Source organism: Sinocyclocheilus anshuiensis, unplaced genomic scaffold, assembly GCF_001515605.1.
Source record: "Sinocyclocheilus anshuiensis isolate Anshui unplaced genomic scaffold, SAMN03320099.WGS_v1.1 scaffold1143, whole genome shotgun sequence".
NCBI classification, from domain to species: domain Eukaryota; kingdom Metazoa; phylum Chordata; class Actinopteri; order Cypriniformes; family Cyprinidae; genus Sinocyclocheilus; species Sinocyclocheilus anshuiensis.
In genome coordinates this window covers 790,649-813,751 of record NW_015546123.1, presented here as the reverse complement: position 1 = coordinate 813,751, position 23,103 = coordinate 790,649, and the positions used below count along the sequence as shown (strand labels likewise).

General features: G+C 40.7%; 1 protein-coding gene across 7 annotated transcripts in view; it reads left to right on the top strand.

Moving 5' to 3' along the window:
- Positions 1-23,103, top strand: part of LOC107700999 (E3 ubiquitin-protein ligase RNF220-like) — a 129,210-nt gene that overhangs the window by 77,834 nt on the left and 28,273 nt on the right. For all 7 annotated transcript variants that reach the window (XM_016502889.1, XM_016502886.1, XM_016502887.1 and 4 more), the window contains exons 3-4: positions 17,992-18,121; positions 21,440-21,488. In XM_016502889.1, coding sequence (XP_016358375.1) covers positions 17,992-18,121; positions 21,440-21,488 — 179 coding nt within the window. The remainder of the gene's footprint in view (positions 1-17,991; positions 18,122-21,439; positions 21,489-23,103) is intronic.

Sequence of the window (23,103 nt, the reverse complement as noted above, 5' to 3'; positions counted from 1 at the left end):
TCTTGATAATAATAATAATGCAAAGTTGAATAGTTGAAGTGTGTGTGTAATAATGCAAACTTGTGAATAACTCTATTTTATTTACTCACCAAAAACATTTTCTTGCATTTAGTGCTTGCATTCATTTTGGGCCCTGCTCATGGGCAAGCATATGCTGGGTGAGTAATGTCCATAAGGTTAAAGGTTAAACAGCCATCTAACCGCTCACACGCACACCATAGCCAAGGGGTAACATCCCCCTCTGCTGTTAGAAGTCATAACACACTCCTTATGAAAGCTGATGGAGAAGCTGGTGATGTTGGACCCTGGAGACTGACATGGATAAGATCATTGTGGTGTCCACTGGTGGCCAGCTAATGTTTGTGATGCAATCGGCCATGTCTGATTGAGGCGTTCTCATGGAGGCTCCAGGGGGCCCTCGAGGACCCCATGGTCTCTTCGTATCAGGTGGCCTGAGGTTTGCCTGCTCTAAAACCCACTCCTCCAGATAACCATCTCCATGCTCAGACCTCATTCCCACTATGGCCTTTATTAAACCATCCTGTCAGCTCTGCCCGCTGAGAAGAGAAACAGAAAGAGAGACTCTTAGAGAAGGTGAAAGCGAGAGCAGGGGATATATGCCAGCTAAAGATACAGATATGGCAGCACTGTGGGAGGATAAGCTGAGTGTCTCCTGTCGGTGACAAGACCTGATAACAGCCTGAGAGCTGTAATGGGCTCTGGCTTCACATGCAGGTGAGCTGTCAATCCATCATACTGACCTCCTGATGAGATGAACACATCTTTTCTTGCAGTCACTCTTCCCAAAGTCCCAAAGTTGAGCCGTATCCCAGCAGTCTTTACATTTGGGAAACGCAGTGGCCTCAAAATACTTGTATACTTGAGCTACACTTAAAATGTATGAAGGTTTTTGCATTATGTAACAAAGTGTTTTTCCAAATGGCTTTTGTTTTAAAGAAATAAACTTTTAATTGAAAAATGTTTGTGTTTCACAGAAGAAAGTAAGTCATACAGCTTTGGAACAACATGAGAATTAGAACATTTTCATTTTTGGTGGAACTGTCCCTTTAAGTATGGCTTGAAGTAAATACTTAAAATAAAACTTTACAATACTTTTACTTAAATACTTTTTGGGCCCCACTTTATCTAAGGAAGGGTGAGGGAGTGAGAGAGTGAGTAACAGACTGACAGAGAAGTGACAGGATAGAGTGATAGGGATCAGGCTGTGTGCAGTTGTGCTGCTGTGCTGAGGATAAATCACAGCCCATTTGTACTGAGAGACGTCTAACTAGCTGCACTCCTATTAGCCTTCTGCTCCACTGCCGTGACCCCGGTGCCATATTTATGAGCCGTACTGCCTCTGACAGATTAGTACACACACAAAAACGGGGAAAAATGCTGGGATATGTGTGAGTGTGTATTTTTGTGTGAAGGTGTGATATTGTATAACTGGGTATGTGCTCAACTCTGTACACTCTGGGGTTTTCTGTTTTTTTTTTATTTATTTTTTTTATATTGGCCAATATTGGATATTTAATTGTGCATGATCATTTCCCCTATTGCTCACTTAAATCTTAAAAAATAAAATAAAATAATCAATTTAATACAAAAATTATTTAAAAAATTATTTAATAACAGTTAAATGAATATAAATTTTTCATACTGTACATAATAATGCTGTGATGCCTAAATTTACTTGTTGTAAAATGACTGATTTTACTGTTTTATTTATATCAAAATACAAAAATACTACCGTTCAAAAGGGATGGTACGTTTTTTATAAAAATGTTTTCTCTCTGCTCACCAAGGCTTTATTTGTTTGATCAGAAAATACAGTAAACAGTAACAATGAGAAATATTTGTACAATTTTAATTAAATGTTCTATATATTCTATTTGAATATATTTCTAAAATGTAATTTATTCCTGTGATGGCAAAGCTGAGGTTTATTACTTCAGCCTTCAGTGTCAATCTTCTGATTTGATGCTCAAGAAACATATCTTATTATTAACAATACTACAGCGAGAATAAAAGTTACGACTTCTTTCTTTGCGTGAACATTTGGGCAGCGTTATGCAAATCTTCCCACATCGTGACGTAGATATGTGGGGGCGTGTTAGAGCGAGCCGTTTTAGGTAGGCGTGATTGACTCTTAACTTTTATAAAGAATATCTCTTTGGATTTGAGACTTTAGTCTTTGCAACTTTACAGATCTTCTTTATGCACCAAGAGCATGTAACACTCCAAAGAGAAAGGAAAAATTTAAATCGCATCATATGACCCCTTTAAGTTGGCATGAAACGGAAATTCATCCTATCTATTTTCTAAATGCATCTCTTTGATTTAGTGTGATAGCATTTTTTTTTAGCTTTTAATTTTTACTCATTGTTTAATCAAAACTCGATCTTCCAGCGAAACAACAGACTTCTCTATAGTGATGAATGCAAACTTCTCAAATTATTTAGTGTGTTTAAACCCCGCAGTTTTCTTACAATATTTCATCTAATCATCAAACGATGGACAGAACCAAGTGCCCACACTACATTTTTCAATAATCCATTTTACTCAAGTTTTCATCACAATATGGAAGAAATTATCTGTCGTTACTTCTGTTACATTGCAACTTTGATGAAAGTTGCCTATTTGAGGTGACATGAGTGACAAAGAACTTTATGTAAATGCATAGCATCTGATTGGCTATTTTGATGCTTTGTGCATTTTGGCTTTCATTGTAGACATAAAAATGATTTGACAATTGACGTTAGTACACATGTCGGCTTCAGATGCTAATTAGACATCTATATTCACCCATAATATGAGGTTATGCAGGAATGAAAGGCAGTTGACGTGTAGTGGGCAGTCGATTTGTGTGCATGTGAGTCTGTGTTTATGCATTAGACATTGTGTGTGTGTGTGTGTGTGTGTGTGTGTGTGTGTGTGTGTGTGTGTGTGTGTGTGTGTGCGCGTGTGTGTGTAAGTGATGACAGGCAGGGGTGTTAACGCAGGCAGAAGTGGGGGGCGGTTGGTTATGACAGTTCCAGAGAGGCTCTATTCAGATGGACCTGCAGCCCTGCCGTCTAAATTCAATTAACTCCACTGGCTGCTGTTCTGTCACCATTAGTGGTAATTAGTTAAAACATCCGAGTATAAACAGTAATTTGGCTCAAGTAATTAATTCCCCCTCACAAGCATATGAGAGCAGGAAGAAAGAGAGAACGTGAGAGGGGCACACCGACGGCAGTGTACTGATGAAAAGAAACCTGTAGAGGTTATTGGTGGCTTTGTGCTATCAATTATGGTTAGGCATTATTTAGGAAACAGTGCTTGTGTGTGTGTACAAGCCCACTAATGGACAGGCATAAACTAGGCAGCACATGGCATCAGTTACAAGCCTGAGCACTCAGCGCGCAATATATGTTGGCAATATATGCCAACCTCTTTTTTAAAAACCTTAGATATGATCTTTGCTACTTTAGTCTTTGTTACTTTTTTATACAAAACTAAACTTATTAAAATCACTTTTTTGAAGTTTTGTTAATGTATTTACATTTGTTCAGACCACACAACGTACAGACTTCCAATGCACATTGACATTGTTTTATAGCAACACTAGCATCAGCTTTAGCATTCAATGCACTTGGTGCCATTTTTTAGTACCACAAGTATAAGCTTTAGCATACAATTGTAGCGTCTGGACCAATCAGACACACCATTTTTCATTTGATTTAACAAATCAATTATTCATTAGATTAACAAACGTTAACAGACCCCTCACCCAATAAACATACTGGGTGCCAAGTTGTCTGTGAACAGGGCCCTGGTTACCATGGCAACGTGTGTTTGAACTAAGAATTTGATGTTCCCTTCAGGCTGTAGATCTGCTGAATATGCAAATGGTTCCATAACTTCATTCCTTATTTCCTCTTTACTGCTTAAGCTTTAACCCTTTCCTATACCAACTGTATGTGTGTGTGTGTGTGTGTGTGTATGTGTATGTTAGACCAGTTTAAGTGTTTATGTAGTATGTTAGACTAGTTTAAGTGTTTATGTAGTTAATAAAGTCTTACTTGTATCACACTTGACGTTGTTCATTGTTTGCTCATAACTGGAGTCACTTAATCATGCAGATTTATGCTACAAGCTCTTTGTAGAATTGTACAGTAAGAAAGTTATTTCCCTTAACCAGGAAATTAACGTTCTTAGAATTGACAGACAGTTGACCCTGAGAGGTCAGCTAAATATCTACAGCGGATCTAAATATTTATAATTAATTATAACTAGTTATGATTAATTATTCATATTTCCCCATGAGCTGATTCGCTACACAATGCACAATGTGTGAGTTTTATAGTAGCATTTTCTTAACCATGTATTTTAAATTATATTTTTATAACAGTATTAGCATTAGCTTTAGCATTAATTGTGTTTGTGTGAGATAATAGCACAGATACATTGTGAAGATGTTTATTTTATGGGTGTGTTTTCAGCCGGAAGATTTTTAGAGTGTTTGCTAATCAGTAGTATATGTAAGGAATATATAAGTTTTCCTGTCAGATCTTAAATAGACATTTATAAAATGTCTTTAAGACTTTAATGATTTACAATGCATGTATATCTTAAAAGTTTTCCAGATAAAGTACTCTTTGAAAGACGTCTTGGAGACGTGCATGTGCTATCTGAGTATGCTGAGCACATAATGACTGCTGAAATGACCCTTGACCTTTTGACCAAAACATTTTGGGCAGGTGCCTGGGTCGCCCTCATTCAGCTATGGGATACGAGTAGCACATTATGTGTGTTAGTACTCTCACTGCAAATATAATTGGACGCTAGGCGTTTCGGTCGTTGATGAATGACCCCCCCCAGTGAAAAACTTTCGCCCACGTGTGCAAGGCTCAGCAGGGATGACGTCCTCAGGGACTCAACAATGCCCACTCAGCAAACATAGCCCACCTGTTCAGACAAACACATGATTTCATAGAGCTGCACAAATCCATCCATATTTAAGCAGAGATGTGCCCTTCCCTGCCTCCTCTCGGTCACAAAGCCAGAGTTGTAATGGTCCTTACCCCTTGGGAGGAGCAGGGGGTGCTGGGACTAAGGCTTCTCACCTTTTATAAGGACTGTGGAGAGACAGAAAGAGAGGGAAAGAAAGAGAGGCAGGCAAGCTGGCATATCTAACCCTGCAGTGTCACCCTCATTTCCTGGGTCAGCGCCTGGGTAATGGTCTATTAATTTGCTCCATTTTCCCCTGTGAGGCAAAACTCAATCTCCAGCCGTTTCACTCTGCTGTGCCATCCACAAGGTGATTGATTGAATAAACAGCTGTCACTACTGTGAGCGCTCACACCCACCGACACAAGTCTTATCCTGAACACCATACACTCAAACCAAACGCACACACACTTACCTCAATAAGATGCCTTCTCAACACTATTCCCTCAAAGTAAACCCACACGCTCTCCAAAGCAAGCCACAGTCATTCTTAAATGTGTGCACACCATCTTACCCACAAATACACCAGGGATGTGCAGCATTCAGAAATTAATTGAGAATGCACATTCAAATTAAATTCCTGAATTTGAACTGAGGCATAAAACATTTAAATTTAAATGTAAGGAAGTTTGTCAAGACAAATTTTGAATGTACACTACACTAAGATTTTATAAATGTTTTTTGAAAGAAGTGCTTGCTAAGGCTGTATCTATTTTTATATATTTTAAAATGTAATTTATTCCTGTGATCACAAAAGCTGAATTTTCTGCAGCCATTACTCCGGTCTTCAGTGTCACATGAACCTTCAGAAATCATTCTAATATGCTAATACGCACAGCTAACATTAGCTAACGCTAACATTCTAATACGATGCTCAAGAATAATTTCTTATTATTATTAATAATGTTGAAAACAGTTGTTCTGCTTAATATTTTTGTGGAAACTGTGATACAAGCACAACCCTGGCATACACAGTCTAACAAAACAATTTCCTATTATGCCCTTTAAAAACTCCTCAAAGTTGTTTGTGTGTTCAGATAATGAAGTCTCCTCCCCTCTGATGAGCATAGTTATGAATCTGGCCCTAATAACTGGCTCACGTTTCCACAAGACTGCCAGCGCATCTCTGCACGCCCCACACATATGCTGATTATACACATCAAACCGACATCGTCTTTAGCCAAACACTCCCCCACACTGAGAGAGAATGACAGAGTGATACCGACACCAAACCACTCCCCTCGTCCCACTCCTCTCTCAGGTGCTGATTGCATTTGCCTTTTTAAATGTGACACCCTGAGTATGTATGTGTGTGTGTGTGTGTGATCGGTAGCATGAGGAGCTGCTGTTTAACAGCACAATGCATCACTGTCAGCAGTGATCGGCCTCCTGTGCGCGGTTAGCACAGATGCCAACACCGACGCTCATCAGGTCCCAAACTGAGGATGACCTCGTTCCATTTCATCAGACGTCCTCTCGAATGAGGCGCGATGCCTCATTCCCTTCTTCTCTCATCCTCTCCCTTCTTTTTTTCACCTAACCCTGAGTAATCAGCCTAGGAACTGTCCAGCCTGCTTAGGGTTTCCTCTGCTCACTTACAATAAAGTAAAAAAGCAGACACACACACAGATAGTCTGGGCTGGTCCCATTATCAGTCTAATTGCCCTTGCGTATAAAGCACATATTTCCCATTATGGAGATGACTTGTAGCGGCTCACCTTGTTCTGATTTAGGGAGGAGGGGAGGCAAAAAAATGAAGGCTGACAGGCTTGCTGGATTTATTTGATTGCGCATACAAGGCAGTGTCATTTTCGAAGATGCAGAGTATAAAGAGTTTTTGAAAGAAGTGCTTGCTAAGGCTGTATCTATTTTTATATATTTTAAAATGTAATTTATTCCTGTGATCACAAAAGCTGAATTTTCTGCAGCCATTACTCCGGTCTTCAGTGTCACATGAACCTTCAGAAATCATTCTAATATGCTAATACGCACAGCTAACATTAGCTAACGCTAACATTCTAATACGATGCTCAAGAATAATTTCTTATTATTATTAATAATGTTGAAAACAGTTGTTCTGCTTAATATTTTTGTGGAAACTGTGATACAAGCACAACCCTGGCATACACAGTCTAACAAAACAATTTCCTATTATGCCCTTTAAAAACTCCTCAAAGTTGTTTGTGTGTTCAGATAATGAAGTCTCCTCCCCTCTGATGAGCATAGTTATGAATCTGGCCCTAATAACTGGCTCACGTTTCCACAAGACTGCCAGCGCATCTCTGCACGCCCCACACATATGCTGATTATACACATCAAACCGACATCGTCTTTAGCCAAACACTCCCCCACACTGAGAGAGAATGACAGAGTGATACCGACACCAAACCACTCCCCTCGTCCCACTCCTCTCTCAGGTGCTGATTGCATTTGCCTTTTTAAATGTGACACCCTGAGTATGTATGTGTGTGTGTGTGTGTGATCGGTAGCATGAGGAGCTGCTGTTTAACAGCACAATGCATCACTGTCAGCAGTGATCGGCCTCCTGTGCGCGGTTAGCACAGATGCCAACACCGACGCTCATCAGGTCCCAAACTGAGGATGACCTCGTTCCATTTCATCAGACGTCCTCTCGAATGAGGCGCGATGCCTCATTCCCTTCTTCTCTCATCCTCTCCCTTCTTTTTTTCACCTAACCCTGAGTAATCAGCCTAGGAACTGTCCAGCCTGCTTAGGGTTTCCTCTGCTCACTTACAATAAAGTAAAAAAGCAGACACACACACAGATAGTCTGGGCTGGTCCCATTATCAGTCTAATTGCCCTTGCGTATAAAGCACATATTTTACACTAAAGTAAAAAAGCGCGCGCACACACACACACACACACACACACACACACACACACACACACACGCAGAAAGTCTGGGCTGGTCCCATTATCAATCTAATTCCCCTCCTTTTGAGTATAAAGCACATATTTCCCATTATGGAGATGACTTGTAGTGGCTCACCTTGTTCTGATTTAGGGAGGAGGGGAGGCAAAAAAATGAAGGCTGACAGGCTTGCTGGATTTATTTGATTGCGCATACAAGGCAGTGTCATTTTCGAAGATGCAGAGTATAAAGAGATGTGTGTGTGTGTGGCCTGAAGGCAAGGAGAAGAAAAGAGAAGCCTTGAAAGGGAAGGAAAAAAAGGCCCTGAATCAAATCAAATTCCTCTTATCGGGCATTATTTGACGACGTTATCAGACAGCGTAATGTGGTTACATTCGGTAAGAGGCTGAGAGATTTCACTGTTTACTGATGTTGGCATGCTTAAGGGCAAGAGGAGAGAGAATGAGGCAGGCGTAAACACTTGATGCATACTGGGAAAACCTGTTTAACGCCGTGCTGGTATGAAATGAAGAAAAAGGAATTCATCAGGGCAGATAAAGAGAGGATAGATTTTTGGGTGGTGGTGGGGACCTTGTGATGGTCATGGTCAAAGTGAGCAATTTGTTTAATCAGTGAAAGCCCTAAATCCAGTGATCAGTAGTAAAAATCTAAACTTATGCCCATCCCTTTGTGGTCTTACATTTTGTATTTTTTTGTGGTCTTTTTGTCTTCAGATTTTATTGGCCTGCTGAAAAAATCTGTAGACCAGTTTAAAAACTGGTTCTGAAAATACTGGTCCATTACTGGCACAAGCTGGACACTGCTGCAGGTACAATGCTGGGTGACCAGCAAAACCAGTATAAAAGTGCTCAAAATGTAGCATATTATAGTTATCAGGAATGGTTTTGACCAATCAAATGCTTAGCTGGTCACCTGTTAAACTTGCTTAGCTGGTGATTGGTCAACACCATTGCTGTTGAAACTAAAAAATATGCATTCATTCGTCTAGATCAAAGAATAACAACAAGAGAAAATTGTACTTTAGACCATATTTTTGGTTTTGACCACCCTGTTTGACCAACAAAACAGCTTAGACTAGCTAAGACTGTGCTTTTTACTTTAGTAAGGCTGGTTAAAACCATTGCTAGCTGAACCCACACACACACACACACACACACACACACACACACACACACACGCAGAAAGTCTGGGCTGGTCCCATTATCAATCTAATTCCCCTCCTTTTGAGTATAAAGCACATATTTCCCATTATGGAGATGACTTGTAGTGGCTCACCTTGTTCTGATTTAGGGAGGAGGGGAGGCAAAAAAATGAAGGCTGACAGGCTTGCTGGATTTATTTGATTGCGCATACAAGGCAGTGTCATTTTCGAAGATGCAGAGTATAAAGAGATGTGTGTGTGTGTGGCCTGAAGGCAAGGAGAAGAAAAGAGAAGCCTTGAAAGGGAAGGAAAAAAAGGCCCTGAATCAAATCAAATTCCTCTTATCGGGCATTATTTGACGACGTTATCAGACAGCGTAATGTGGTTACATTCGGTAAGAGGCTGAGAGATTTCACTGTTTACTGATGTTGGCATGCTTAAGGGCAAGAGGAGAGAGAATGAGGCAGGCGTAAACACTTGATGCATACTGGGAAAACCTGTTTAACGCCGTGCTGGTATGAAATGAAGAAAAAGGAATTCATCAGGGCAGATAAAGAGAGGATAGATTTTTGGGTGGTGGTGGGGACCTTGTGATGGTCATGGTCAAAGTGAGCAATTTGTTTAATCAGTGAAAGCCCTAAATCCAGTGATCAGTAGTAAAAATCTAAACTTATGCCCATCCCTTTGTGGTCTTACATTTTGTATTTTTTTGTGGTCTTTTTGTCTTCAGATTTTATTGGCCTGCTGAAAAAATCTGTAGACCAGTTTAAAAACTGGTTCTGAAAATACTGGTCCATTACTGGCACAAGCTGGACACTGCTGCAGGTACAATGCTGGGTGACCAGCAAAACCAGTATAAAAGTGCTCAAAATGTAGCATATTATAGTTATCAGGAATGGTTTTGACCAATCAAATGCTTAGCTGGTCACCTGTTAAACTTGCTTAGCTGGTGATTGGTCAACACCATTGCTGTTGAAACTAAAAAATATGCATTCATTCGTCTAGATCAAAGAATAACAACAAGAGAAAATTGTACTTTAGACCATATTTTTGGTTTTGACCACCCTGTTTGACCAACAAAACAGCTTAGACTAGCTAAGACTGTGCTTTTTACTTTAGTAAGGCTGGTTAAAACCATTGCTAGCTGAACCATCCTAGCTGGTCTAAGGTGTTTTGTTGGTCAAACAGGGCGGTCAAAAAAAATAATTTGATCCTCTAGATCAAAGAAGAATAACTTAAAAAGTAAACATTCATTTACTTTCATTCCCATTCAGTGCGGATGGTGCACCTGTGGGCAGGGGCGTAAATTTCCTCTAACAATTGGGGGGGGGACAATAAACAAAATTTCTCAAGAGCAATTTTTGAAGGGGACACAAATAATACAGCTTAAATTGTACTTGTAAGGACAAGTACTACTATTAGTGCAGCAGGGCTTCAAGCTGTTGTGGTCGCGCCGCGACAGCGGTCGTGTCCGTTGTAGACATTACCATCCGTCAAGCAGTAACGTTATTATTGCTAACATAGTGGATTCATCGAAAAATACATTGGCATCATCTGTATTAAATAGAAATTGATCACTTCATCCGATGAGGTATTGTACATAATCGACCAATCGTGGCACGTCGCGCATGAGAAAGTGAGAACGATCAAAGCGATGCAAATACACGCACATGTTTGTTCGTTCGACTTGAAGCTGCGCACCGATCATTGTATGACACCAAAGTACCGCGAGAGCAATTTGAAAGCATAAGGAGCCGTCTGCTCTGCTCTCTATAGCTCTCGTGAAATAATGTCATACAACGATCGATCTGCACAGTGCTAACAGCCAAAACCTGGATATTTTAGGCAACATAGAAATCCTGGCAAGGGTGCGTCCCATAAAAATGGCCCGTATGGTCACCCTAACTATAGTGTCGTTTCAAAACAAATGTTGCTACCTAAACAATATGTAGTTCTATTCTAATATCAACATTTTCCAAAACGATTTTTAAATTTCCTATTCCTCTGGTCTATGTTTGCAGATATGCACAAACATATTTGACAGGCGAGTTCCACAACTATTGACTTTGTTCTCGCTCACCGGACTTGTGTGTGTGTATGTGTGTGTGTGTGTAGGTGAAGCAGGATTGCTGGGTTTTCGCAACAAAACCCACCCAATTGCTACTCAAAACTAGACCAAAACTAGCCCAGTCACATTTCGAGGGGGTTAAAAATCGCGTTCCTGGGGTTAAAATACATGTTTTTCGGCGGGGTTCCTCCGGTAAAATTCGCATTCATATCACGTTATTGGGGTGCACGTTATTAACCCGTGGCAACAGTGTAGCCCAGTTCCGCGGGAAAACCACGGACTCGGCAACTGAGGTGCGCGTGAGAAGGTGAGAACGATCAAAGCAATGCAAATGCGCGCCAGTGTTTGTTCGTTCGTTCGACTTGAAGCTGCACACCGATCATTGTATGACACCAAAGTACTGCGAGAGCGATTTGAAAGCATAAGGAGCCGTCGTCTCTGCTCTCTATAGCTCTCGTGAAATAATGTCATACAACGATCGATCTACACAGTGCTAACAGCCAAAACCTGGATATTTTAGGCAATATAGAAATTCTGGCAAGGGTGCGTCCCGTAAAAATGGCCCGTATGGTCACCTTAACTGATCGGCTTTACAAGAGGCGACTGGTACACTAGTGAATTTAGGCATTCTCAGGTGAGCCTGGCAGGTTGTGCAGAGGAAAGTGCTTTACCATCTCTGTCTTCAGCTCAGCATGGGCACACTGTAAGCAAAGAGAGATTTCATAACGCACATGCTCTCTGCCTGTGCTTTGTTTATTTGATTTAAGTATTTGAATGTTCGCCGGTTCCCGCCTCCTACTTCCCGTGACTACGAATGTTGTTACACTAACATGGTGGACTCTTTGAAAAATACATTGGGATCATCTGTATTAAAGAGAAAATAATTACTTCATCTGATGTTTAAGTAAATAAAATAGCCTTGACAGTTCCACAACTATTGACTTTGTTCTCTCTCACCGGACTTGTGTGTGTGTGTGTAGGTGATGTAAAAGAGGAAAGCAGGCATTTGGACCAAAGCACTGTGAGGCAAGGGAGGGGGTAGACTCAGAATGTTTCTAAACTTAAAACGCATTTTTGTCCGGTTTGCGTTGTTTTACTACCTACAAAGTTATTTAAAGTATAAAACATTGTTATTTACAATACACACAAAACCTGGATATTTTAGGCAATATAGAAATTCTGGCAAGGGTGCGTCCCGTAAAAATGGCCCGTATGGTCACCTTAACTGATCGGCTTTACAAGAGGCGACTGGTACACTAGTGAATTTAGGCATTCTCAGGTGAGCCTGGCAGGTTGTGCAGAGGAAAGTGCTTTACCATCTCTGTCTTCAGCTCAGCATGGGCACACTGTAAGCAAAGAGAGATTTCATAACGCACATGCTCTCTGCCTGTGCCCATTAGTGGCAGCTTTGTTCTCTCGCCAGTTCCTTAAATGCTCTCTGTTTTGTTCACCAAGCGCACACTCACACACGTGGCACACACACCTACACTCAAAAACTTACTCCCGACTCCTAGCAAACCAGACAAAGACTATTAAACCTACCGAACGAGTGAATTTGCTGCAATTATGAGAGTAATGTTTAAAAGGTCAAGGTGGGACTTGCACAAACAGTGATGTGTGTGGTGTTACTACCATTATAAATCTTTAAAAGATGCCTACGTATGTTATATGTCAATTTTCTATCTAAACGTTTTACAGTATCTGCCGCGCCGGGTTTTATGGACACAGATATGTAAGCATGGAGGGTTTTTTTTCTGCATTTGGATGCAGTTAAATAAATAGGCGCATGCTGTTTGAGTTATGCTGTGTGAGGCTAAATGAGAGGAGAGACAGACAGCTAACAGCCCCAGCCGGAGCTGCCAGTGGCAGGCTGCCAGCTACCAGGGGAGCTCGCATTTGTGGCGGCTTCTGTGGAGCTCTTTTTCTGTCTTTTTTTTTTTACCCAACGGCTTGTAAAACAACATACGAGGAGTGTCAGAGGCAGCTAGAGGGGAACGCTACATCACCACACAGCTAGTGGCCAAGTTAGCTCGAATCTGCCTTCTCCAAGGCAGCAAAGTTTGACACTATTAAGATATTAGCATGCACTAACTCAGCCGTCCAGTGTGTAATTGTGCCATCAGTGGGGTTAGCGAGAGGTTACCTTTGATGAAAGTGCTTTTAATAATTAGGGAACGTCTAACGCCGAGAGAGGCCGCTGGCTCTGGCCCTCATTAGCTGTGCTATCAGAATAAATAGAGGTCTGGGTGAGTGTATGTACTGTGATAAAGGTGTGTTATGGCTAAGAGAGGGAGAAAAGAGGGGATTTTTGAAGGCAGAGAGAGAGAGATAGCGAGAGAGAACCATCCATCTTGGTAAATTAGAGAAGATCAGGCCAGCACTCAGTCAGAGCTGTCACAGACATCTCTCTCTCTGCATGGCATTTAGGTGAGAAATCTAAGCACTAAAAAGTTCTGTCAGTCCTATTTCCTTGTTATTGCCCCTCTCTGCATGCTGGTCTCGCCGGCCCTTCAGATTAAACGGAGTCCCCACCTTTCTCCACGCAGGGGTCCAGCGCAGGGGGGCATCCCACATTAATCATCTTTAACGCGCTGACGAGCAGCATGCGCCAAACCCCCTCCATGCCTCAGGATTTATCTCTCTGTCTTCTGCTAGCCATCATTCACTCCCTTAGAGAGAGAAAGGGGGGAACAGAGAGATGGAGGAAAGAATAAGAAATGGACAAGAAGAATGGGACACTTTAGAGACCACATGTGGTCTGGTGCATGGTGCTTTTTATTTTAGTAAAGAGAGATTACTATTGGGGCACTGAATGAATAAAATGTGTATATTTTCTACCATTACTATATATATATATAAAATATTTACTAAGAAAATGAGTAATATTTTTAAATGATTAAAAATTATTTTACCAAAGTATTTGGATTTTATAGATAGATAGATAGATAGATAGATAGATACAGATATATAGAAGGACAGATCGATATAGACATATAGACTGTATATAATAATTTAATAATCATTTTACTTTTATAATTTTATAAAAAATGTTATAATATATAGAAATATACAAAGTACAGCAAATAATGTACAAATTATTGGAAATGTACAAAAGTATAACAAATAACGAGTTTGTGAGGGTTTGTCCAGGGCTGGAGACCTGTGTTTGTGTCCCTCCAGCCCTCCCAGGGAAGACATGATTAATCACTGGCTGTCTCTATTAGTCAATCCTCTCTGGGGACGATGTGGACACCTACACCACACCACACTGCACGCACACATAGTGGGGCGGTCTATAGGAAAAACATTAGGCCTGCACACTAACACACACATAGATATATGCGAAGCTTTGACACAGCCTTAGGTATTTGCAAACCCATGTCCACTCACAAACACACATTTTCACTATATAGGTGTTCATCAGTCTGTGCTGACAGACAGATGATTTAGTGTGTGTTCTTTTGTGTGAATCCTCTCCAAAGCTGCCAAATGACCAGCTCTCTGTTTGTGAGTGAGAGTGCGTGTGTGTTTTCAGGGAGACAAGTGACAGGGAGGTGGTTTAGGTCCCGACCAGCGCTTGACCAAACCATCATGACTCCATTACTGAGCCCATTGATTGTGTACGGATGAATTAAAGAGCCAGTTTCAAGAGGCACACACACTCATTTTCTCTTCACACACGGACAGAGGGGCGCACATACACACAATCACACGCTCTGGTAACAGATCCCATCATGCACACATAACAGAGTGAGAGTAACACTCTGTCAGTAAACCATCTGACATGTTAACAGATAAAAAAGGAAAGAAATTAATTGAAGTACACAAGAAAATACAGTACATGCATTGATAGCGTCACAATTTACATTTTACTTAGTATTTACAATTTGCATAGTACATTTTAGGTTATACCTATTAACAATGTGCAAACTTATAGAATAAACAGAGCTGTATGATAATGACTCAATGTGTGAACAGACTATGTCATTCCTACACAACCTCTTATGTCAGGTTATGTGACTTCATGTTGCAAATGGCCACGTAAGAGAGACTGAAGATTTATCGGCTTTAGAATGGGTCTGGACCTCTCTTTGTTTACTCTTGCAGACTGTGATTGCTTTGGCATGACTCAAATTATCTTGTCAGGGCAATAAAGCTGACCGCTGCTGAAGAGAGGAGGGAAGAGAGAGAAAGGGAGATGTGGGGAGATGTTGAGGATATATATATATATATACTCAATCACAAACACACAAAAATAAAAAAATATATAATCATTTTCAGAGCTATTTGGAAAATATTTTACATTTTTAATATAATATTTTAAAATGGATAAATTTCTCTTTTATTTCATTATCTATTTATGTAGTATATTGTTATTTATATTATTAGTAGAACATAATATGTATAATAAAAGTAATAATAATATGTAATATAGTCCTATACACATATATCATGAAAGAAAGAAAGAGAAATAGGTGAGAGGAGATAAGACAGGGGAGAGCACGGAAAACAAATAAAGGGCCAGAAAATGAGAAATAGAAGTGCAGGATGTTGCTGGACAGACTTGGAGGGAGGGGAGAGAGGGACGAGCGAGAAAAGGGTGGTGAGAGAAACAGAGACACACAGAATTGTAATCGATTACCTATTTTTCAAAGTCACTTAAAGTGTCCAGAGTGTGGGGCCGTTAAGTAGTGGTGCTGGTGAATAGGGGATGGGTATGCGTAGGCACACATGACTGGGGAGAGGAGAGAAGAGGGAGGAGGTGGAGAGATGTATGGGGTGGGAGGGGGAGTTTTGGGGATGCTAACACTGACCCAACACTGCTAGCTCCTCACTGATGAATCTGTGCTTTTGCAGGAAATAGTTCTGACAGGCCAATATGTGAGCAGAAGATATGCGACCCCGGAGGGACTATGCCGCATGTATGTGCACGTGTGTGAGCGTTTACATGTGTTTGCGCGCGTGTTTGTCTGCGTGAGTGTGTGTGTGCATAGACTGGACTGTTAGCGATCATCACCCTCTCAAACTGCGCACACATCATGTCAAGACAAACACAACAGTGCCCTCTGAAGCCAAGGACGGGTTCATACTGAGCCCAGGGCTTTATGTAGAGAGAAGAACCAGGATTACAGCCCCACTGCGTGTGTGTATGTGTGTGTTTGTACATCTGTTTGCAACCTGCCCTCAAGTTACCTCATCATCTCGAGAAAAGATGCTCACTAACCCCTACTGCAACAGATCAATAGCTGCCTCCCAGACATTAAGACCAAACTGCAAAACACCAGACGTTTGTTACACACTTACACACTTTGATAATTGGATTCGCTGTGTGAAATGGAAGGTGTTTTTACATCTTTATGTCTGTTAAACACATTAAATAAAATGTTATCAGAGAACTGACAGTGTAAAATATTAGGACATGATCACTAACTATAGTTTTTTTTAGAACCATTTATGTCATTTGAAGAAAGTGTACAAATCTTAGTAGTAAATGGTTTAGTATGTGCTCATCTCAGAGAATTTCCAAAGGTGTGATTTCCTCACTTCCTGTTTGTGTATGTATTTGCGATTTGAGTTAGGTAAGCAGACTCACCATATGACTTACAGCTGTAGTCTGTCTGTAACAGTGAGTTCATCCAGGATATCCTGTTTGAGGGAGTATCTATTGTCCCAAAGGGCTAAAAATAGTCGCTTTGATTGGCTAGCTCCAGATCTGAGAGATTGAGGGATATAAGAGTGAAACAGGAAGTGTTTTTTCGCTCATTTACGGAGCTGCACATTAGATCATTCACATGCAAAAGATGTGTTAGTTACTCAGAGGCAGCCATCCCAGGTGAAAAAGAAATATATTTAAATTGTGCTTTTTCAAAGTATTTCTAGTATACTTTTTATAAATACATTAAAAGTATGCTTCTGTTTAGCATATTTCTTAGAAGTATAACTAAGCATATATTTAATACAAAAGTACTTCTAGTATACTTTTTAGAAATATATTAAAATGCAATTCAATATATTTTTATTGCACTTCAAATAAGCATGTTGGGAATACAAATGTATTATAAACATACTACTTGAATTTCAAGTATATTTTTAATACATTTAATACTATGTCTTTTTCACCTGGGATGACACACTCACCCACCCACACGGATGGACTTTTATAAAAATAAACACGACCATGTGTTCAGATGTGAACGCACGTACGCATACCTACTTGTTTATGATAAAATGATGTTTGTGTTTAGGTGGATATACTATAAAAAGCCTCGAGAGGATTGCAAAATCATCAGTGTTCATGTATTTGTAACTGTTGTGTCACCTTATTGTTTAATTCACTGTGCATTTCCCCTTAACTGAGAATAATTGTACTTTATATTACAGTGTCTGATGAAATGTTGTCCATTGGTGAGTTGATAAATGTATATGAAGTGTGTGTGCGAGATACAGCTGAAGTGTCACAAGCTCAGTGGCGTAACTGTCTGTGTGGAGCTGTGGATCTAGTTTAATGAGGGAACAGGAGACAGGAGGCCGAGGATGACGGATTCTCCTTCGGCAGAAATCTGAGCCACTTAATCCACACAGTCCAGAGAGAAGAAAAGACTTTGAGCACTCATCTGACCCATGCTCATCTCCAAATTTACTGTATAAAAACTGGGACAACACTTCTGTGTTCTAGGGTGTTCTTACAGGATCTCCCCAAAAATGTAATCTTCTTTTAAATTATGTTTTGGGGATCTTGTCCCTTTTTAATAGTTTTAGTTAACAATAAAAACACTGGCTCTGACCAACAATGGAAACTTGAATGTTAAGTCATGTCTACAAATTTCCCAAACTCTTTCATAATAATAAATATACCTCATCTTCTCTTGTTCTATCTTTCTGTTTTTCTCTCAGGTAAGAAGAAGGTGTCACTCTATGACAGTCAGGCTCCCATCTGCCCCATCTGTCAGGTGCTGCTGCGTCCAGGGGAACTTCAGGAGCACATGGAACAGGAGATGGAGAGGCTCACCCACATGCACATCAGGTAGACTCACACATCTATACCTGCCGTCTTCTGACAGCTCCATCAGTTCTTGTCAACGTTTCCCAAACAAATGAAGCACATTGGCTGCTCTCCCTCACATAAGTGTTTGGTCTAAAAATCAGCAGTGAAGACACCTGCTACTGGTGTAATGCTCCAGTGATAACAAAGACCAACAGCAGAACAGGTGCTTTTCCTCCCTATCATCCATCAGCCCACATGCACTTAGGCCTTTCATGTGGCCAGGTTAAGCATGGTGGGATGATCACAGAGATCCAGCACAGTATCCGTCATTCATCCACTGCCTGAGGCTTTCAGACTGGTACATCAACTTGACCCGGTTAAATAGCTGTGTTCTCATACAGCGTCCGCCCAAACCAGGCAGGAAGTTTCATCCTGTGAGCTTGAAGGAACATTAGCCATAACAAGAAACAATGTCGTTTGAATAGGTCACAGACATGTCATAGACCTCAAGCTGCGCATTGTGCTGCATATCCCCCTTTTTGTTTTAATAGATTATGCTGCTGGGCTTCGAACAGGGACACAGGGAGAAAGAGAGAGGGAGATATTAATTCTCAGCAGGATGTCTTTCCAGCATGAGTGTTATCCATCACACGGCGGTGAGGAGTTATGTTTTAATAATTAATAAAGGGCAGTGGGCCGCCCTCCCCTGTGGGCAGTAGCTGTGGACACTGACATGGCTCTGGGCCTCTGTTGCCCCTGCCTGATTGATAGTGGTGGTTATATAAGGAAATTGCATCATTGCTCCAGGCCTGTCAGGGTTGGATGCTGCTTGGCATTACAGGCCCATGATTTAGCCTTTCCTGCACTCCTTTTAACCCCTGCTTGTAGCTGAGAGTTATTTTCCCAGGCTATATAGGCAGTCCAATCGCCTAATACTGATTTAGGATATAGAGAAAGGGAGAGATGAACTGAAAGAGAAATAAGGCTGTTTGCAATTGAATAGAGATTTAGATGCCTTTAAGTGAGTAAAATGGGAATACTACTTCACTGATTTCATAATTAGCCATTTCATAATTAGCATTAGCCATAATAACGAGACTTATTTTCTCTTTCCATTCTGCACAGAATTTTCATTTTTGGGTGAATTATCCCATTAATTGATGTCTATATTGAGCATCATTTTGGACCAATTAGATTTCACTGTGGGTGCGGCTACCCAAAATAAATAAATAAAAACAAGTGATCAAAAAAATGTATAAAAACACTTTATCATCTGGTAAGAACATGGAATTTTGTCATGGTTTAGTAGTATTGCAACAGTTACTGATATCTTTCCTGTAAATCTACAGTAAAATTAAAATGATCCCATTTCAGTTAATCTACATCAACATTTGCATCCACAATATTGAACTAGATTTAAGCATTCCTGAAGTACACAGAGCAGTCACCGCATTGCTTCATCGATTCTAACGTTATCAGTGTGGAACTCTGGGCTCCCGTCTTCCTTCCCTGTATACTTCCTCCCAGGTGGGGCTCTGCTCAACACACGCTAGCACACACAGATCATTGGAAGTGACATGGCGAATTTGTGGCAATTTGTAGTAAATCTCCCTTTAATGATAGCGTTTCATTCTGCACCAAATGAGACTTGAGTGCATGTAAAATGGGGAAAACTATTTAAGATGTAGCATTAGGCAGATGTCTGAGTGGAAGTGGGTGAGTGTGTGTGAGATTGGAACCCGCCGACGCACTCTCCTCTCTCTCCCTCCCCTGTGGCCGCATTGCCATGCCCCCTCCCCTGACTCGTCCTCTGCTCTTCATGTATGAAAATGGAAATCCATCATGCCCTTTACCCGTCTGCCTACTCTGAGGGCCACAGCAATCTACATATTCCCCCACCCTTTCCCAGCCTCTCCACGTAATCAATTTGCCTCCAGCGGAGCGAGGGAGATCCGGGTGGCAAACGACACGAAAAGCAATCTTTATCTCCAGCTTAAAACCCCCCAACTGTCGACTGGCATTTATTCAATTTTCACCAGCTCCCTCACTCTCGTTCTCTCAGCCCTCTTCTCAGTCTAGCTGAATTTGGCTGCGAGAGGGGAAAGGGAAAGCTTGGCTTGTCCGGAGTGTGGAGTTTGTGGGATTTTGAAGTCAGTCGCACATGGTGAATCGTTTTAAACTGAGAATTTCAAAAAGATGAAAACTGTTTGATTGCTGAAGGTTTAGAGTTCATGCTGTATGAATCTATATACATACTGTATATAAGGGAGATATTAATGCAAGTCTCACTGAGTTTTTGCCTCGTTTGATTAAACAGTATCTTGCCTAAAGATCACATGCACAATGCTTACATGCTTCCATTAAAAATGTAATTATTATGCATTATTATGCATAATATTATGCATTATTGTCTGCACACTAGTCCTAAATTAACTTGCTCTCTGTACACATAGCATTACATAATGTCCGTCGGGTCCTATAGTTCAGTTCCTGTGTGGCATCTTTAAACAAGTAAAGAGTGTTTTTCTGTCATTGGCCTTGCCTGCTTGTCCCACCACTGGGAAAAGAGCATTTTGAGATACTCGGGTGTCCAATGAGTGCAGAGGGGGCATTTAGAAGTGTATCTTAGTGTTGTTGTTTTTTTTTTTTTGACATGAGGAGATGTGTTATAACCCAAATCTGCTTAGCAGCCGTACTTTTGGACAGTAATTGTTTCAAATACAGCATGACCCAGGGCTGCCTGGATTGAGTAGCGTCCCATTTTCCATCTCCAGATGATTAAAAGTGTGATTTGTGTGGCTTTGTTCTCTTTTGTCTTGGCTGTCCTCTCGAAGGCCCGCTCGGGTCCTAAGTGAGGCCAGCAAGGGAGCGCTCAATATGACTGAGCTAAAGTGAGTGTTGATGGAGGAGACGTGTGTAGTCGAGCTCCTTAGGGGACCGAAGTTGCATCTCCGAAATGACAGATTGCAGTTTCTGTTCAGTCAAAAGGTGATGGGTTTTTAGCAAGTGCTGTGACACATGATCAAAATAGATCAGCCATCATGGCAACAAGTTGCTCTTGCACATCACATTCCATCGAAATTAACATCAGTGCACGTCAGCTGTGAACTTGTCCTTTTGAATGGCCATTTTGAGTCTGTTTCAGTCTCATCGAATACACGCAGGACCATAACCAGCTAGACATCGAGACATCAACCTCGATAATCAGAAGAGTGGTCAATATATGGGTTTTTTATGGCAAATTCCTAAATTTTACATTTGGTTTCCTCAATTTTGATTACATGGCATTGGTTATAGCTATCTGAAGAATTTTACTGGTTACAGCCATCTCTCACAGTGTCTTTTTTCCCCCTACAGCAAGAACCCATTACACAAAGACATCAGTGCAGCTCCAGGCACACCGAAGGTAAGATGTCCACCATCATTATGTTCACTGATAGGTTCAGCCACAATTAATGGCAATTAGTGCTCTATTTCATAGACTAAGATGTAAAAAGTGTCTTGTGTCACTATAAGAGAGAGTGGTCGCAAACATCTGGCTTTATTTCCTGCAGTAATTTATTTAGAGCTTTCAGTGTTTCCTGACTGCTTATTCAAAAGACCTGGACATGGAAAATGATACCCGTGTTTTTCAGTGTCATTGCCTTAAAAGGAGGAAGAGGCCAAGTGTACTTAAATCTCAATTAAATCTGCAACCACATTGATGGAATTATGTAGTGCAGTCACCACATGATTCACTATAGAGTTTTGATGTGCTACAAACAACTGTGTTTAATTCCAAGCATGGATATTAAAGGTATAGTTCAGCCAAAATGATAACTCTGTCATCATTTGCTCACCCTTATTTTGTTCCACACCAAAAGAAAATATTTTGTAAATTTCATTGAATGGACAAAAACAGTTGAAACATTATTTAAAATATCCATAAAAGAAAGAAAGATGATGACAGAATTGTCATTTTTGGATGAACTTATCCCGTTAAGCCATGATTTTGAAGGAAGAACAAATTACAGGCTGATGTGACATTGTCAGTGGAGAGTATTGTGACACATCAAGCATTTATCTTTCAGTTTATGGATTTTATGATGCCATGAACCTTTGCAAATGCCAGAAATACCAACCTCACATTCACTAAAGACATTCTCCTGATGCTTGAGATATATATTTTTACTTTATCTCTAAATAAATGCATATTTCCTGGTGAAGAAATGAACAAGAATGGTGATAATAATAAACCATCCTCATATGATTGTCCCTCATGCAGAGGGCAAACCCTTTGGTTCTGACCCGCAGTTGGAGAGAAACTGAGAGTATGGAAAGAGCATGAGAGCCAGAAGACACAGGAGCAGGTTAGAGAACAGGCCGTGTGAGGCGTGACTGAGCATTCTATAGCGCACACTTAGTATTCCGTAGGAGTGTGTGGAAAATGAAGAGGCTAGCTGGGATGGTGCATGGAGGGGGTCCATGATTCTCCTTTAAAAGACGGTGAGCAGCAGATCAGGCCCAGCTCGCTAGTTCTAAAGGAGATTAACCCCGGGCCGAGTTGGCCCGTCTTTACCCCTCTCTCAAGCCGCCATTGCCATAGCGACTCCATGCCAGTCTTTGCGGCTCCTAATCCAACAGTGCAAAGGCCAACAGTGGTAGGCGGCACAGTTAACATGCTAACATCTGCAGCACTGCTACTGCTTGTGCTACACCTCAGTGTGCAACTTATACAATGATTAAATGACTAAATGATTAAATGTAAATATAAAGGTAATTTTCAATGCAAAATCTGTTGAGGTTCATGTTGCACGGTAATCAGATTTATTAAACATAAATCTTTTAGCAAAGATAATGAATTATACACTATCGTTCAAAAGTTAGGGGTCAGTAAGATTTTTTTAAAAGAAAGTATTATTTTTATTCAGCAAGAATGCATTAAATTTATCAAAAGTGACTGTAAATGCATTTGTAATGTCACAGAAATTATTTGTAATGTCACAGAAATTAACTTTCTATCCATCAAATAATCTTGAAAA